General features: G+C 49.6%; 2 protein-coding genes across 2 annotated transcripts in view; one reads left to right on the forward strand and one right to left on the reverse strand.

Moving 5' to 3' along the window:
• FHIP1B (FHF complex subunit HOOK interacting protein 1B) overlaps positions 1 to 18,683 on the reverse strand; it is a 166,190-nt gene that overhangs the window by 25,990 nt on the left and 121,517 nt on the right. The window lies entirely within an intron of this gene.
• Positions 666 to 7,295, forward strand: CNGA4 (cyclic nucleotide gated channel subunit alpha 4). Its single transcript, XM_045892776.3, has 6 exons — positions 666 to 727; positions 869 to 970; positions 1,174 to 1,280; positions 1,594 to 2,239; positions 3,008 to 3,357; positions 5,009 to 7,295. Exons 1-6 carry the CDS (start codon positions 666 to 668, stop codon positions 5,467 to 5,469), a joined length of 1,728 nt encoding a protein of 575 aa, XP_045748732.1. The 3' UTR covers positions 5,470 to 7,295.

The following is an 18,683-nucleotide window of genomic DNA, read 5'->3' on the forward strand; positions in this document are numbered from 1 at the left end:
CCCCTGGCCCGTGCACACACACACACACACACACACACACGACACACTCTCACTCTCTCTCTCTCTTTAAAATAAATAAATCTTTTTTTTAAAAAATGAGGTAAAGTGGGCACGGATGTAGATAAGTGTGCAGATAATGAAAACAGAGCTCACATTTGATGTGACAAGCTTTGTCCCTAGAGACTAATTCAGCACCTGACACAAATGAGCCATTCAGTAAATAGTTGTTAAATGAATAAATAATGAGGCCCAAGTGGAGAACTTACACAAAGTAAAACGGAATGACTGAGCTTATACTGGCAGGCCCCTCTCCTGACTTAGAGGACCCCTAAGTTGTGCAGCTTGGCAGGGCGGGGGAAGGAACAAGGCCCAGGCTTACTTCTGAGGTATGCACCCCCACCTTCTCCAGGGACCTCATTAGAGATGTTTAGCTGGGCAGGTGTAAGCCCAGGCCCTGGGGGACAGGGCGGGGCGCTGGGGCCACACTGCCTCTGCACCTTCAGTAGGGGCTGGCCCTGGTTGTGTTGCTAAGAGCTTCAGAAGTCGGAGCAGAGGAATCACAGCGGGAGACCAAGGGCAGCCTCTTCTAGGCAGGCAGGCAGGCAGGCAGGCACTATAGGCAGAGGCCCTGGATACCCCACCTCCAGGCACCAGGCCACGGAAGCATGAGCCAGGACAGCAAAGTGAAGACGACAGAGTCTAGCCCCTCTGCCCCATCCAAGACCAGGTGAGAGATCCTGGTCCCCTGCGTCCAATCTGTCCACCTAACTGGATGGAGCCTGATTCTTCTTGATGTCCCCGGTGACAAACTCAACAATGAATGTCTGGTGAAAAAAATGAAACCCTGCTTCTCCTCTTCCTTCCACAGGAAGTCACTGCCTGTCCTAGACCCATCTGGGGATTACTACTACTGGTGGCTGAACACAATGGTCTTCCCAGTAATGTATAACCTCATCATCATCGTGTGCAGGTTTGGCAGGACGCTGGAAGCAGGGCCTTAAGCAGAGATAAGGGCTCAAGGGTCAGGCCAAGGAAAGGGGCAGGCCCTTGGGCCAGGCCGGAAGGAGGGGCAGCACAGAAGAGAGGGCCCAGGGCAGAGTGCTGAGTGCCTTGGGGAGATGGCCTTACACAGAGGGTGCTCTTGAGCCAATCTCTTCTGTCCCCACCACACAGAGCCTGCTTTCCTGACTTGCAACACAGTTATCTGGTGGCCTGGTTAGTGCTGGACTACACAAGTGACCTGCTATACCTACTGGATATCGTGGTACGCTTCCACACAGGTCAGTGAGCCCAAGGCTGACCCTTTGTTTCATGTTACCTTCCTAAAGAGGGCCTCTTAGTCACAAGGAAGTGACCCTCTCCTTGAGAGCACTTTCACATGTCTCCATGCTTCCCAACACCCCTGTGCCCATCCCAGAAACCCTGGAGCAAGGTTATGCCCACCCCCACCCTGTCCCCATGTCTGTCTCCCTGTCCTACCCTGGCCTGCCCACCCTCACCCTTATTACAGCAGCAGGCAGGTGCCCTGATTCAGCCCCATGCCTGACCCCATCTCATGGTTGACCCCGGCCTGTCTCCACCCCCCATCCCCAGGATTCTTGGACCAAGGCATCCTGGTGGAGGACAAGGGCAGGATTTCAAGTCGCTATGTTCGCACCTGGAGCTTCTTCTTGGACCTGGTTTCCCTCATGCCCACAGATGTGGCCTACGTGCGGCTGGGCCCACACACCCCCATGCTGAGGCTGAACCGCTTTCTGCGTGTGCCCCGCCTCTTTGAGGCCTTTGACCGCACAGAGACCCGCACAGCTTACCCAAACGTCTTTCGCATCACCAAGCTGATGCTCTACATTTTTGTTGTTATCCATTGGAACAGCTGCCTGTACTTTGCCCTGTCCCGGTACCTGGGCTTCGGGCGTGACGCCTGGGTGTACCCTGACCCCGCGCAGCCTGGCTTTGAGCGTCTGCGGCGCCAGTACCTCTACAGCTTTTACTTCTCCACGCTGATCCTGACCACCGTGGGCGATACACCGTTGCCCGCGCGGGAGGAAGAGTACCTCTTCATGGTGGGCGACTTCCTGCTGGCTGTCATGGGTTTTGCCACCATCATGGGGAGCATGAGCTCTGTCATCTACAACATGAACACTGCAGATGCAGCTTTCTACCCAGACCACGCACTGGTGAAGAAGTACATGAAGCAGCAGAACGTCAACCGCCAGCTGGAGCGGCGAGTTATTGACTGGTGAGGATGCTGGGGCCCCAGACCAGGACACGGAGAGGTGTTCTGGATAAAGCCTGAGGAAAGTGGCTGGGTCCTTATTGCCTAGCGGGCCAGGCAGGGCAACTAGGGCATGGCATTCATCGGGGTGGGGGGGTCACTGGGTGGGGCTTAGAAAAGAATGTCTTCTACTAGTTGCATCTGGACTTAGGGGGCTGGGTTGGATAAGAGATTGATAGGGAGAGGAACTCATACCCAAGGAAGGATAACCTGGAATAAAAACTGCCACTGTGTGGTAGGGCTCAGAAGGCCCTGGAAGGGGTAAAGGGAGAAGAGCCACTTCCCAGGGGATGGCCAACAAGATGGTTGACTATGTCATAGGTGTCCATACGATGGGATGAACAAAAGGAAATGTCAGCAAGCTAGGAGCCAAAGCAGAGGACCGCTAGATACAGGGTTCAGTCATTGAAGTAGGTATCAGTGAGATGCTACGAGGCGTCACTGAATGGTGGGGGGTGGGGGGGGAAACTTGACAGTAGGTAAAGGGTGTCTTATTCATTGTCAACTGGTGGAGGCTTTCAGGCCCTGGGTGAGGAAGAAGAGGTATAAACATATCTGTGAAGTAATCCTGGAATGAAGATGTTCATCAGCCAACTATCCAGCGTTCCCATGACCCCTGTGAGATCTCAGGGTGATCGGGTCCTTGGCCGAAGCTTGGCTAAACCCTGATGGAAGGAATAGAGGCAGGCATGTAGGGGGCTGGTGAGGAACTACTGTTGCCCTTGCCCCCAGGTACCAGCACCTGCAGATCAACAAGAAGATGACCAACGAGGTAGCCATCTTACAGCACTTGCCTGAGCGGTTGCGGGCAGAAGTGGCCGTGTCCGTACACCTGTCTACTCTGAGCCGGGTGCAGATCTTCCAGAACTGTGAGGCCAGCCTGCTGGAGGAGCTGGTGCTAAAGCTGCAGCCCCAGACCTATTCGCCAGGCGAATACGTCTGCCGCAAGGGGGACGTTGGCCGGGAGATGTACATCATCCGTGAGGGTCAGTTGGCCGTGGTGGCAGACGATGGCATCACACAGTATGCTGTGCTTGGTGCGGGGCTCTACTTTGGGGAGATCAGCATCATCAACATCAAAGGTAGGCACCTCAGCGGGACAGCAGAACCCTCTCCTGAGACCAAATGGTACTTCAGGGCCTACAGGCTACAGAAACCTGGCCTTGACCTGAGTCACTAGAGGGCTTACAAGAGAAGCAGGACATGGAGGGCCTGTCCCCTGAGAAGAAGCTGAGCCAAGGTTAGTGTACAGCGTGGATCCTTGGGAAGAGGAGGTAGATCTGCTCTGTGGGTGTCAACCCAAGATACCAACAGATCAGTGGAAAGTGACAGAGATGATGAGAATAAGAAGAGATAATATTTATGGCACACTAACTACATGCCACGTTCAAAGTGCTTCACATGTACCAACTCACTCAATTCTCACCGTAATTCAGTACTATTATCTGTACTTTCACGGTGAGGAAATTGGGGGACAGAGATGTTTGGGAAACTGTCCAAGGTCATTGAGGTAATAAGGACACACACTTGGAGTCAGTACAAGGAACTTTCTCACAGCCAAGGGGAAAGGAGGGTAGAAGAAAGGCATTGCCATTCACTCCACCAACTCCAGGCCAGGCCGGGTGCTGCACCCTGGCTCATTGATTCCTTTATCTGCCTTTGCAGTAGGCGCTGTTGGCATGCCTCATCACAAGCAAAGGCACTGAGGCTCCAGGAGATGGAAGAACATGGCGGGGGTGGGGGGAGTGCACTGTCACTGACAGAAGCCACACAGGCTGTCAGCCTGGGGATCTCACTCTCTAGTTGTTCCAAAGGCCTCGCATCTGTCCTCCAAGGACCCTTCAAGCTCCACTTCCTGGATGCAGTCAGCTGCTGTCTCATGATTTTGGACAAGTCATTTCCCTTTTTGAGGCCTCAGTTTTCTCATCTCTCCGACAGGGGTGATTTTAAGAACCCAAAGAGTTATCTGTGAGGATCAGAGGAGTTCTGTGGGTAAGGCCTCAGGACAGTGTCTGGTGCATAGCGAGTGTTCAGTTCCTATGCCCCTTCTGAGTCCTTCTAGCTCTGAGCTTTGCAGCATTCAGCCTAATCGATCTTTCCCACAACCTCTCACCAATATCTTCCTAAAATGTGAATGATACCATACAGCTCCACCACTTAAAATATTTCAGTGTTTTCCCACTGCCCTCAGCATAAGGTCTGAACTCCCTGGCATGGCTCGCCACACGCAGCCTGCCCCGCCCTCCGCTCCTCCTTCCACTCTCCTTCCACCCTGTCCTTCAGCCACTCTGGACTGCTTACAGTTTGCTCCAGCCACCTAACTGGCTGCTGCCCCCATCCCTCTGCTGGGAGGCCACCCCGCCCCTCCCCCTGCCCTTCCCCTCTGACCGCCTGCTCAGTCAGGCATCACTTCCAAAAGTTTCTGCCAGCTTGTGAGGGGCTCTTTACCTATCTTCCCACAGCACTGGATGCATACGTCTACACCGCACCAGCTACACTGTTTTGTAACTAACCCGTTAAATGCCTATTGCCTCTAAACTATGAATTCTTGCAGGCAGATCACTATTACCCACCCAGCACAGGGCCTGCCTGGTCCCCAGACACATTACTGAATGAAAGAATTAATAGAGAGGCCCAAAAGCAGAAATATGGAGATGGGGACTTTCAGGACTGAAAAACCCCCACACCTATCCTGACTAACTGTCCTCCCATGTGTCTGCCCATGGGCCACAGGAAACATGTCTGGGAATCGCCGCACAGCCAACATCAAGAGTCTGGGGTATTCAGACCTGTTTTGCCTGAGCAAGGAGGACCTGCGGGAAGTCCTGAGCGAGTATCCCCAGGCCCAGGTCGTCATGGAGGAAAAGGGCCGTGAGATCCTGCTCAAAATGAACAAGCTGGACGTAAATGCCGAGGCAGCTGAGATTGCCCTCCAGGAAGCCACAGAGTCCCGGCTACGAGGCCTTGACGAGCAACTCGATGATCTACAGACCAAGTTCGCTCGCCTCCTGGCCGAGCTGGAGTCCAGCGCACTCAAGATCGCTTACCGCATCGAACGGCTCGAGTGGCAGACTCGAGAGTGGCCAATGCCTGAGGACCTGGCTGAAGCCGATGATGAGGGCGAGTCTGGGGAGGGAACTTCCCAGGGTGGAGAGGGCAGGACTGGTCAGGAGGGACCCCCAGACCCAGAGTGACCCATTCCTAGCCCTAGGATTCCTCCGAGGGAATCCAGAGTTGTAGGAAAACCTGCCTGCAGAAACTCTGCCATCCCGTCCGCTAGGTACAGAGATGGGAGTGAACTGGGGTGTAGATGCTCACCTAGAGGTATGGTAGTATAGCACCCATCTACCCCCACCCCCCACGAGAGCACGCATGCGCACACGCACACGCAGTTACATATATACATACTGCACCCAAGGCTGCATTCCGTATAAAATACTCTGCAGTTTCCATTTTCAGAACACATATGCTTTCTCACAAACATAGGTATGTCTTAAACCCACATAATATATACACATTCATTCATGCACCTCATAAAGACCCATATACTGAGACTCACACACCATGGACACACAGATGCCCTCCACAGGTGTGCACACACTTGTGAACACACAGAAACACACCCAGAGCCCTCTTCTTCCAGGATATCCTTTAAATGCCTCCCATATGGGAAGTTCACAAATGTAACCTGCAAGTTGCACTTCAATAAAGTATTTGCTTCCTCAATAAGCATTTATGGTAGGGACAGGAAAAGGCGAAGCCGACGATGGGCCAGGATGAATTCTGTCTGAATTCTGAGTCACAGGGGCGAGGGGCACGGGCTGTGTAGTAGCTGGTAGGTTTGATTCAAAGGGGCTGGAGTACATGATGAATTGAGAATCAGTGCTGAGCCAAGGCAGAGCTGGGTTATGCATCACACTCTTGTTACGAGTACACATGCTTTCACAGATATGTTCACATATACACACTGACGATTATATTTCATTCCAGAGTGTGTATCCTTACCTTTTTGAACTCTGGGTGATTTGACCTAGCTTAGTGGACCAGAGCAGACGCCTCTCCTCTTTCTTCCTTCCTCTGGCCCAGCCCTGGAGCCTGGGGCTCGGGCTACCCCATGCTCGGGACTGATTTCAAGGGGAGAAGAGCTTCCAGGGCCACTCACCTGGGCCTGTGCTGTCCTGTCAGTTGTTCAAGCTGGCTTTGATGCTGCCAGAAATCCAGCCCTCCCTCTATATGGTATTTCAAAATACAGAGTGGCAGATAGAGACTAGGAGTGGAACATCCTGGTTGGGACCAACTGGAGATTAGTGTTTGGGGAGTCTTTAAGTAACCTTGGCATACTTGGAGGGAGGCCTGCAGGCTTGGAGCAGAGAAAGTATTGTGGGGTCTCTGGGGAGGAATCTGATATCATCTCCGAATCACATTCACCCTGCTCACAACTTTAGCTCCTCCAGGGCCTGGCCAGTCTTTGGTCTAAGCTGTGCCAGGTGGCATTTTAAAATGTACCTTGGATTGGGGCGCCTGGGTGGCTCAGTTGGTTAAGCGACTGCCTTCGGCTCAGGTCATGATCCTGGAGTCCCTGGATCGAGTCCCGCATCGGGCTCCCTGCTCAGCGGGGAGTCTGCTTGTCCCTCTGACCCTCCCCCCCTCATGTGCTCTCTCTCTCTCTCATTCTCTCTCTCTCAAATAAATAAAATCTTAAAAATAAAATAAAATAAAATAAAATGTACCTTGGATTTAATTTATCAATATGACTGAGTGATGACACATAGAGGTCAATGCCATTGAAAGAAGAATTTATTACTGGGGCGCCTGGGTGGCTCAGTCGTTAAGCGTCTGCCTTCGGCTCAGGTCATGATCCCAGGGTCCTGGGATCGAGCCCCATATTGGACTCCCCGCTCGGCAGGAAGCCTGCTTCTCCCTCTCCCACTCCTGCTGCTTGTGTTCCTTCTCTCGCTGTCTCTCTCTGTCAAATAAATAAATAAAATCTTAAAAAAAAAAAAAAGAATGTATTACTTACGGTCCCCAAGAGGAAGGGGCACCCCCCCATGCAGGGCCACACAGGGAAGCACCATGGTGGTGAGAAAGGAGAAGGAGCAAGGGAAAAACATGGGCAAAAAAACTCTTACTACACTAGTGCTGGAAAGCTTTTAGGTGGGGACATCCCCTACTGGGCAGGAAGCAAAGATTTGGGAGCTTGTGGTTGGAGAGCTTGTAATATGATTTTCAAGAACCCATGAAAGCGAGACCACAGAGGAGATGTAAACAACTCTGGCGATCAGGTTGGCCCATGATTTCACGATGCTAAATCATCAATTACCAAATATCAAGAATGATTCTTGCAGGTAGTACAAGAGAATGAAGGGTTGGGCCCTCGGCGCTGTCAGGGCAGGATGAGTGGGAGCATCTGCTGATGTGTAGTCATGGAGACAGTCCCTCAGAACTGGTGGTGCCCTCAAAACTATCTCAGCTAGCCATAGGAACTGAGGCTGCAGCTGGAGCCCAGGTGTCAGGAGGCACCACGAGGATCATTACACATTAATTCATTTAACAAGATGTGGTTATTTGTGATCTCTTCCTCACAAAATATGAGGGCTGGCACTCAGTCTGTCTTGTTCATCTCTGTCTCCTCAGGGCCAAAACTGTGCCTGACACAGCTTGTGTCCTCAGATAGATATTTGGCAACCAAAGAGATGGGAGTTGAAACAGATAAAGGCCCAATGTTGGAGAAAGGTGTGTGTCGATTTCTTGAGAGATTTTTCTACCATCTCTGCCCTCAAATTGTGTTGAGCTAGAATGGGTGGGTATGTTATACAGGCCATTTTTGTGGTACCCGATGGATTTAGGGAGCTGAGAATAAGCTTTCCATTGACACAGTGTGCACACCTATTCCAAGAGAAGGCTCTCTTAGAAGAGGAGGCTCCTTTTATCCCTGTAGAATCCTGGTCTACAACGCAAGGCCATCTTCCCTGTCCTGGATGCAGAAACAAAACTCTTCTGGGGCCAGAGGTGTGTCTAGCTCTGCCTGTGCAGTTCCAGGATGAGGAGGCTTCCTCATGGCGGAGCCAGCTTGCCAGAAGACATCTTGAATATCAGCAACTCCATGCTGGGGTCCTCTGGCACTAGAGTGACTTCCATCCCTGCATGACAGACACTGTTTTGACAATTTGGGATCAAACTGGACAGAGTTAGGTCAGGACAGGCAGAATGGGCAGAATATTAATATTAATATTAGTTACTGTGTATTAAGTACTAAGCTAAGTACTTATATATGTGGCAGGAAACTTTATTGAGATACTCATTTAGCTTTTGTCCATTTCATCCCTCCTCCCATCATAAGAAAGCCTCTAAATCTTTGTATCTCCTAGACTCACAGTTTTGTTTTGTTTTTTAAGTAGGCCCCATGCCCAGCATGGAGCCCAACGTGGGCCTCAAACTCACAACCCCGAGATCAAGACCTGCGTTGAGATCAAGAGTCAGACACTTAGCCAACTGAGCCACACAGGTGCCCTAAAGCTTTTTGAATTATACAGTCAAAACCAGAAATTTTCAGAAACTCTCTACCCTAACTTTTGTTTGTGACAACCAGGGGTTCTAGGTGAATTGTGCCCAATTGTCTTGGAGGGCTTAGAGTTGAAGAAGCAGGAGCTTCTGAACCTGAGGAGAGGAGAGTCCCCAAGACTAAGAAAAAGAATGGATTTTTGAGTATTATATTCGTTTTCTTTTGCGGCTATAACGTGTTTCATATAAACATGAGTTTAACAGCTTAAAACAGAAACCGTTTATAATTTCACAATCCTGTGAGGCAGAAATTCCGGCACAGTGGGCACAACTGGGCCCTCTGTTCAGGGCCTCCAAGGCCAAAATCAAGGTGTTGGGTGAGCTGGCCTCTTTCCTAGAGGATCTGGGGAAGAAGCTGCTTCCAGGATCACTGAGGTTATTAGAAGAATACAATTCCTTTCAGTTGTAAAGCTAAGGCCCTTGTTTCCTTGACACATGTCACCTTTATCTTCAAGCCAATTTGTTGTGAAGTTGTTGTGAAATCTTTCTCATTCTTCATATCTCTTACTTCCCCTTCTATTACAAGGCTGAGAAAGAGCTCCTGTGGTTAGATTAGGTCCACCTAGATAATCCAGGATAATCTCTCTACTTTAAGGTCAGCTGATTATTAATCTTACTTACCTCCACAAAGTCCCTTTTTTTGCCATAATCACAGGAGTAACACCAGAGAGCAAGTAATGGGAGCCAAAATTCTACCTATCACAGGGTTTCTGGGGAGGAAAAGAGCCTGGACCCCACTTTCACAGGGGGCCCAGAATAGGGACCACTATGAATTGAGTCTTTGGAAAGGGGAGAAAGATTACCCTGGCTCAAACTCCTACAAGACCCTGCAATGGAGCCTCAGAGCAGCACCACCTAGGGGGAGCACTAGCTTGAGCAAGGTGCATATCCCATAACCCAGCATGGTTTCTAAGCCCAGGCCTTCCTCTCGCCCAGATAGTCTGTTCAACATAAAACCCACAGAGGCTTTTTGCAAGACGCTAAATTGTGGGAAAAGAGAGTGAAAGAAAGCCAGCAAACATAAAATGAGATTAAATTTTCCGTAAGGTGGGCGGTTAAAAGCTTAGATGACAATCGTCTGATTTAGGGAATCGAGGAAAGGTCCCATTTTTCCACCTACTGTTGGGGAATCGTTCATAACTGCTATCTCATATATTACCTCATTATCTCTTATAACAAGGTTAGGAAGCTTAAACTGTTATTATGCTTATTTTTCCAAATCAGAAACTGAAGTCCGTGGAACAACTAAAAATATTAGATATGACTTATTCAGAAGCTATTTTATGCCAGGTCCTGGGTTAAGTGCATTGTCTCAATCAATCCTCACAAGTACATTAGAAAGATGCTACTACTACCCCATTTTAAAATGAGGAAACCAAGGCTCTGGGAGACTAGATGATTTGCCCAATATCACAGGGGTCCCAAGTCACATGGAATAAAACCTAGGTCTGCCTTGCTGGTTCTTTTAGGGAGATAAGTAAAGGGCCTGCCTCAGCTGCGGCTGAGGCCAGGCAAGCTCCCACCTTTCTTAAGAATGACCGTTGCAAGCAGTATCGGGGGTAGCCTGGGGAGAAGAAGCTGGTGCAGAGCAAAGCTTGTGAATCACCAGCAAGCCTGCCCAGTGTGCTCAAGTGTTCATTTCAGGGCTGCAGCCAAAGACAAAGGACCACCCAGTGCTCTGGAGAAGAGCTGCCCCCATACAGCTGTGGGAGGAGGGCAGAAGTTTTGGAGGGGCTGCTAGATTCCTAGAGGGGTGAGCTGTAATTCTCCTACAAGACCCTGCTGCTGAGAGCCCAGCTGCTTCTAGCTTAGCTCTTCTCCCTCCCACAGGACCTAGGGCCTCACCCACGTCTCTTCTGGGATCACTAACATCAGGACACCTTGGCCTGGCTAAGATTGAAGATGTACACTCCTCCTCAATGTTCCCAGTTAGCTACACACACACACACACACACCCAACACACACACACATACAGAGGCTTCTCTGGCCTCCCTACTTCATCTTTTTCTTTCTCAGAGTTTGGCTGCTCGCCCAAGAGACAGATGGAAATTAAGTATCAAGCTTGGGAAGAAATCAGATTCATAGAGAGAAGGGCCATCCAACCCAAGGAAAGATCCAGTGCAAACACTAGGTGCCAGGAGCAGGAAGCAAGGTGGGTGGGTCCTAGCTTGAGGCTGAAGCTAGGGTTTGGCTTGAGGCTCAGATCAGAGAAGGATGGTTAAGCCAGGTTAGAGCGCGGGTCAGAGTCAAGACCCAAGTCAGGGCAAGTATGAGGCTGGCCTAAAAGCACAACAGATGGGAAAGAGCTTGGAGCCAATCGGAGTCAGATTTTAGTTCTTACTAGCTGGGGGACTCTCAGCCTCCTACACAATCTTTCAGGGTTGTCGAAAGAAATGCTTGGAGAATTAAAATGTAAACGAGATAATGACTGTAAACTGCCTGCCAGTGCCTGACAAGTAGCAACTGCTTAATAATGAATGGTAGCTGTGCCCGTTATTCCTGCCCCTCCGGCAGAGGTTGTGCCTTTGAGGCCGTGGGGCCCAGGGGCTGTGGCCCTGCTCAGCCCCAGGCCTCCGGCCAGCCCCGGCAATGCCAGGTCTGGCCAGCAGAGGGCGCAGGGCTCCCATTCCCGCCCCTCCTACCTCCTGCCCAGGCCATGTAAAGCTGGGAGAACAGAAATCTTCGGGACAGGGAGAAATGGAATCTTAGGGGCAGAATCGTGGTCTCAACTGGCTTGTAAAAGCTCCTGACTTTTTAACAAAGACTAAAATGCAGCAGCGATGATGCTAAAAGCCATTACAGAGGAAGCTGTGCCAAGCTAGAGCCTGAGGCAGCCCTGCTGGGGACAGCATTACCGAATGGCCGGGAGTATTCAGGACCGCCCTCCCCTAGAGCATGAAAAATCCTTGTGCTTTCCATCCGACATGCATGGCCCTCTGTGTCTGGCCTTGCCTTTCCAGTTTCACTCTCTTGGCTTGTTGTCCTTAACCTTGCTGTTCACAACAGGGGCCGCAGGGCCCCACAGGCTTGTAACTCCAGTGTGTTCGTGGAAGCCCTCCCTGGGGCTTCCTGGGTGAGGCTTCCTGCGGCTCTTTTAGCTTTCCAATGAGGCCCTGACCTGGGGGATCCAGGCCCCTCTTGGCCTACCCACGAGAGGCCATGTTTGAAGCCAAGTGTAGCTCTCAGTGAGAGCCAGCCCGTGTGTGTGTGTGTGTGTGTGCGCGCGCGCGCGCGCTCAGCTCTCCCTAGCACAAGCCCCAGGCTCTGGAAGGTGCTCCTTCCCCTGGTTGCTTTCCTCTGACCAACATCCCTGCCTGCTCTGGCTGCAGCCCGTCTGTCTTCTCAGCCTGCTCCCTCTTTAATTATCCCAAGAGAAGAGCCTCCTACGTGGGCAGGGAGTGTGTGGGCAGGAGCTCAGCACAGACACATAGCTGCACATCACAGAAATGCAGACAAGAGAGGGCCTTGAAAGATGTGGAGAGAAGGCAGCCTAATGAGCCACAGAGGGAGGGGCTGAGCCGGTGGGCGAGTGGGCGCCCCAAGGACTGCACCGTGACTGGCTCCTCTCCTAGCATTGGACCCGAGCTGTACGTGTGTGTCAGAACCAGAGGTCCCACACTCTCACACCGCTCTGTGTGTGTGTGTGTGTGTGTGTGTGTGTGTGTGTGTGTGTGTGTGAATACTGGGTTTCCTGGGGAAAGCGCTGATATTTGCTGGAGCTGCAAGATCCCTAGAAGAAGCAGTCCCTTCTAAAGCCGGTTATCTGACTGTACATTAGGCACTATATTCTCCCCTCTTTAGTTGTTTCCCCAGAACATTTACTGAAGTGTTGTTTAAACATTCCCCTCTTATCTCAATTGTGATATAGAATATTGAAAGAAGGATCATGTGCCCACACTTGAGCCAGTGTGGCAGTAGCTAGGTGATTGAGACTTCCCCGAGGGAAAGGTAAATTATTCTAGCTATAAGAGTCAAGCTAGGTGGGCCAGCACTCCCCTTCAAAACACACACACACACACACACACACAGAGAAACCAAAAAACGTGACAACCTTGGCAGGTCAAGGCTTGAATCAGAACAGCAACTTCCCTCAGAACTGAGCGTGGCCCTCTGTCAGGACATCCTGCACTTGCTTCCTTGACCTCTTAGGTTTCTGACTTGTTCTGGGACGAGGGTCAAGGTCTCTTTCCTCTGGTCACCCATACTGACTTTGCAGTTCCCTCCTTGCTTTGATCTAAAGTCCCCTGTTTCCTGATCCTGAGCAATCCCATTCTCCCTAAAGGCTGAGTTAATCCCTGGCAGAGATGGAATTTCCTGATTTTGAGAAATGATCTTCCACCATCTTAGCACTTCATTTTCATACCCTCTTCTGCCCAAAGTATTCCCCCTTCTCCACTCGACCTATTACTTGGAGTTTTTTTCCTCTTATAAACCATCTTCTTGAAACAATCTATATCCACCACCTTCTGGCCCTCACCTCACCATTGCCCATCTGCATTTAGTTAGAGGGGACAGTATGAGCAAGGTACAAGGGCAATGAACAACATGGAATGCACCGTGAAACTATAAGCAATTCAAGGTCCTTGAGCATAAAGACAGCAAACAAGTAATGAGAATAGTGTGGAGAGTGGTTTGAGAACCTGAATGACAGGAGTCAGAGCCCTGGAATATAGGTAAGCAGAAGGACAATTATAAAACATGTAACTGTAAGAATTACCATCATGAGAGATACAAGGTGTTACGGAAGTACATAGGAGAGGCACCTAACCCAGGAAAGCTTCTCAGAGGAGTTTCCCCCTCTGTAACCCCTTTCCCAACATCAGCTTCTTCGAACATTCTCCCAACTCCCATGTTAACTAAAACCAGCAGTCCTGTGAGGATAGTACACCCTCTGCAGAAAGGGGTGGCTCCTTTTCCTTTCACAGTTCAGTGCACAGATTTGGGGTCCTCTGTGCTCACCAATGCTGCTTCTTCACTCTCAATACACCCCTGCTCCTTGACCCACCTCGAAATGATCATTGCACTACTCTCTTCCCTTTCTCACTGCTGAAAGTTCCACCTTCTGAAGCCTACTCACTTTAGACTTTGTGACCTACTTCATAGCTCCGTCTTCTCCATGTCCAGCTAGGATTTCATGGCCCATTATTTTGCCCTTGTCCCTTTGTTTCTCACTCCCACCCAACTGGCAAAATCTCAGTTTTGGATGAACCAAACAATCAACAGTCTCCATGCTTGCATCCAACTATCTGAGCTCTGCTGGAGAAACTGATACCGCTAGAAATTCATGGTCACCAACTCCTAAGTGGGTCCTCAACACTTCCCTAGTTATCTTACTACATTCCTCTAGCATCCACTTCCCCTTTCCCATTTTATACAGTTTTCTTAAACCATCCTGACTACTAAAATTTCAGTCCTGTCCACTCATACACACACACACACATGCACACATACACACACACACCACTCACTGATAACCAGATCTCCAACTTCACAGAGAAAATAGAAAATATAAGATAACAGCTCCCATTAAATCTATGCACCTCTTATGTTAATTAAGATACAAAACAAGTTGCTATGACAAGAGGGGAAAATATGTAGGGCCTTCAGATTGCAGTTTCTTTTTCATACAAGAGAACCTGGGTAGTAAAACAGCTTGAGTATAGGAGACCCAGGTTCCTACTATCTTACCACTCTGCCATCCCTAGTGTGTTATCCTCATGGCATGACTGAAGGTGGCTTACCCTCACATTCACATTCAACCTGCAGGAAAGGGCAAGGAGGAAGAAACAGTCCACTCCTCTCCTATCTCACTTCTACCCACAGCCACGGTCCAGAACATGGTCATAAAGCCACATTTAGCTGCCAAGTCGTCTAGGAAATAATAGTTGCTAGCTGGTCAGCCATGACTTATTTTCATCTATAATTATTCTCTTCTAACTTCCTCTTAAAATTGAGTCTTTACTCCTATCAAAAGCTAGAACCTTCCACATGTCCTCTGGATTCCATACCTCCCTGCCTTCTCAGGAATCTTGCATTGGAAATTAATTAACTTCTCTCTCTCTCTGTCCCTCTCTCCTTTCTCTCCTTCTTTCCCTCTCTCCCTCTCCTCCCCTTCTCCTTTCTCTTTAGTTTTCCCTTTCTTTTTTTATGATGGCTTGCTCCCCTTGTTTTCCTCCCAGCTCTCTGTCTGCTCCTCTTGGTCTATTTCCCAGGCTGGCCTTTCTCTATCCAGCCTTTAAATATGGTCTATCCCAGACTTCTACCCTGGCTTCTCATTTCTTCTTATTTAACACACTCTCATTAACTCTATGGTTTGCATTACTTCCTATGCAACCTGTATATTCAGCTTCCTACTGGAATTCCTACTTAGATGTCTAATAAGCATCTGAAACTTACCATGTCCAAAATGGAACAGATTCACTGGTGGGAGTTGCTGTCTGATGGTTACTATTTTCTCTATGAGTGGGAGGCCGGGTTATTTATTGTGAGTGAGGAATGGTATGCGTGAGTGGCGGCGGGGGGAGGGGGTGGGGTGGAGAAGACATGAGAGATTTTGCAAGTCCAAAATCATTGGGAAAACTATTGTGTAAAATGAGAGAAAGAAGGTGATCAGAGAAATTTAGTAAAACTTCTTCTCATTCTTGGAAGCATCATTGTATAAGCACCTGAATTCTGATGTCCAAAATCCCTGGCTTTGAATTGTAACTTTTCCACCTAGTAGTTTTGTGGCTTTGGGCAAGTTACTTAAACTCACTCTCTCTCCCTCTCTCTCTGAGCCACAGTTTTTTTCAGCTAAAATAGTAATCAATCATATTGGACTGAAATGTATAGTTCTTGGTGAGGATTAAAAGTAATGTGCTTTGAACAGAGTAGGTGATCACCAAACAGTTCCTATCCAGTTACCAGAACATTAATTCCTTTTAATCTCATCCTTCTCCCTCACCCTCCACATGGAAGCATCCTCTAAATTCTGTCTACCTCCTGAATAGCTCCTGGATCCATCTTTTCCACTGCCTGCATGACTTTAACTCAAGCCACTATCATCTGTCACCTGTGTTATGTCAGGGACTCTCAACAGGCTCCCCCCCCCCCCCGCCACCGCCCAAGTTGCTCTCCACACCAGCTGCCATAGCAGTTACTCCAAATCTTTTTAAATCTTAACAAATTTCCAGCGTTTCCACTTCTACCTTGCGTGGCTTGCAAGGGTCTGTATTTGCTACTTCCTGTGACTGAGAGGTGTGTTAGTTACCCATTGCTACTACAACAGATTACCATGGATTTGGACGCTTAAAACAACATCCGCTTATTAGGTCGCAGGCATGTGGGCCCGAAGTCTGGTACAGTATGGCAGGGTCCTCTGCTCAGGGTGTCACCAGGCTGAGGTCAAGGTGTCAGCCAGATGAAATTCTTTTCTGGGTTCTCTGGGGGGGAAATACCCGCTTCCAAGCTCATTCCTGTCATTAGCAGAATCTAGTTCCTTGTGGTTATAAGAGTAAAGTCCCTATTTTCTGACTAGCTGTCAGCCAGAGACTGCTCTCAGCTAAAGGTAGGTCATTCTCAGGTACTTGCTCTGCGCCTTACTCCTCCCTCAAGCCAGCCACAGCCCCTTGCATTCCTTGCCCCATGGCCCCAGCCGTCTTCAAGCCAGCAACAGTGTGTCAAATCCTTCTCCTTCTTCAAATCTCTCTGACTTCCTCTTCTGTTGCCAACCGGAGTAAATTCTTGTGACTTGGTTAGGACTCGTTGGATAATCTCTTTATCTTGAGGTTAACTGATTAGTGACATTAATTACATCTGCAAAATCTCTTTTGTCATATAACATAATTGTGAAAGTAGCATCTCATCATGTTTACAGGTTCTGCCCACACTCTAGGGAAGGAGGTTGTACAAGAGCAAGAATCCTTTGGTGCCATTTCATAATTCCACCTACCACAGGAGGGGAGGCCAGGAAAAACGTCCCTGAGAAATGCTGATACCTTGAACTGAGAGGAGAAGGATGAGCAGGAGTTAATTAGATAAGGAAGGAAAATTTCCAGAGACCATGTGCAAAAGCCATGTTACTGGCTGAATATATCAAAAAAAAAAAAAAAAAAAAAAAAAAGCAGGGGGACTAAAGGTAGTTAGAGAGGTCAATAGGAGTCAGACCACACAGGCTTCAAAGATTCTGTGAAAAGGTTTTCTCTATCCCCAAAGCAAAGGTCAGAAGAGCAGCACAATCAGATTTGTGTTCTGCACATATCACTCTGGCTTTAAGGTGGAGGATGGATATAAGGAAACATCAGTAAAAGGTGGTAGACCAATGAAGAAGCTAGGAGAGCAGTGCAAGAAACTGGGATAATGTTGGTGCAGATGTAAGCAGACCGAGTCAAGGAACTCTCAGTGGCTAAAATCAACAGGACTTCATGATTGATTGACTATGGGAGGGAGGCAGTTATGTTCCCCAGGAAGCAGAGTCTAAGACAGATTACTGTGGAGGATGTTTACTAAGGAGTGCTCTCAGAGTCAACACCTATGCAAGAGCAAGGATGAAAGAAGGACAGGGTGAAGGGAGAAGCGGAGCAGTGATTCCGTCCCCACAAAGGCCTCAGTCAACCCCGTGAACAGCTGTGCACATCTTTCAGAGTTGTCCTCTGTTGGGGTGAGAAGGCTGAACCTTTGTACCTCTGTGCTGAGCAGTCACTGGATGCAGGATGCCTCAGGAAGGGAACATGACCTCGCCTGAGCAGGCTTTCCTCAGCTCAGCCAACTCCCCAAGGGGCTGGCAGTTGAGGGCTGACTTCCCAAAGCTTCTGGGCAGCTGAAGAATAAATCCCTCGTATTTGGAGAGGACGCTGGGCTTTTTGTCACAGCCTCTATTACAGGTGAAGGAGCACAAGGGAGTAAGGCAGCCAGGCTGATTCCTAAATCTGTGACTTGTGCATCTTCTCAGATGCACGTCCAACCATATGCTGCAATCGTTGGCTTACCTGTCACTGTCCCCCAGGAGAGTGGGAGCACAGAATGTATCAGACAACTAGCACACAGCCCTATAGCTGGCACATACTTTGCTGAATAAGTGAATGCCCGTCTACTCCTATTTCCACTCCTCTCTCTCTCCTACATTTCCTTTGCTCCCCGCCCCCACGCCCCACCGTCATCCAATGTGGGAAAAGTCCAGCAGGTTATCTGAGGTGCCACCTGTGCTGGAGCTGAACAAACAGCAAATCAGGCTCTTCTGGTCCAGGGCACTCTGATGGGGAAGGCAGGCAGTGCCAGGAGGAGGGGAGTGGGGGTAGACAGGTGACAACATCCCCACCCACCTCAGGCCTAAATCCTCCTTCAGTGCCCCAGCACCTATAAACTCAGTGCTAACTGGAACAGGTCCTCTCCAAAAGACAAATTGGATAGGGCTCTCTGAATTCCCCATAAACTCAGTCCTCATTCTGATCTGCTCTTTGACTGATGCCCCCACCTCCAACAGATACTGCTGGGGGCTGGAGAGTGGAATTTCAAGGTCATATGGGAGTTTCCTTGGAATGGAGAAGAATGGCTAGCCAGCAGGGCTGAAATATTAGTGGAGGCAAGTTGTGCCCAAGGAACTGAACCCACCACCTCAGTCTTGTGCATGGCATGCCCTCTTAGCTTTGCTCCCGCTGCACTCCAGTGATCTTGCCCCCTTCCGGTCCCCTCTCATGGGAACCTGACACCCCACACAGGCTGCTCCACCTGCAGGGAGAGCAAACAGGGAGCGTCAGTGTGTCGCTGAGGGTGGGCGCTGCCTGGAGACCGTGAGAGCCAGCCGCCTCCTTCCTTCTTGTGCCAGTGCTGGGCCGGTTTTGGCACCAAACCCCACCATCAGCCCACCCC

The sequence above is a fragment of the Mirounga angustirostris genome, unplaced genomic scaffold, assembly GCF_029215605.1.
Source record: "Mirounga angustirostris isolate CCGP_5_RB_7025 unplaced genomic scaffold, mMirAng1.0.hap1 SCAF_13, whole genome shotgun sequence".
Classification (NCBI taxonomy): Eukaryota; Metazoa; Chordata; class Mammalia; order Carnivora; family Phocidae; genus Mirounga; species Mirounga angustirostris.

Bases quoted from the DNA above. Each gene is read 5' to 3' on its own strand.
- CNGA4 (XM_045892776.3), top strand. From the start codon at position 666: ATGAGCCAGGACAGCAAAGTGAAGACGACAGAGTCTAGCCCCTCTGCC. The intron at 971-1,173 runs GTTTGGCAGGAC...CCCACCACACAG, and splicing joins CTCATCATCATCGTGTGCAG to AGCCTGCTTTCCTGACTTGC. The intron at 3,358-5,008 runs GTAGGCACCTCA...CATGGGCCACAG, and splicing joins CAGCATCATCAACATCAAAG to GAAACATGTCTGGGAATCGC.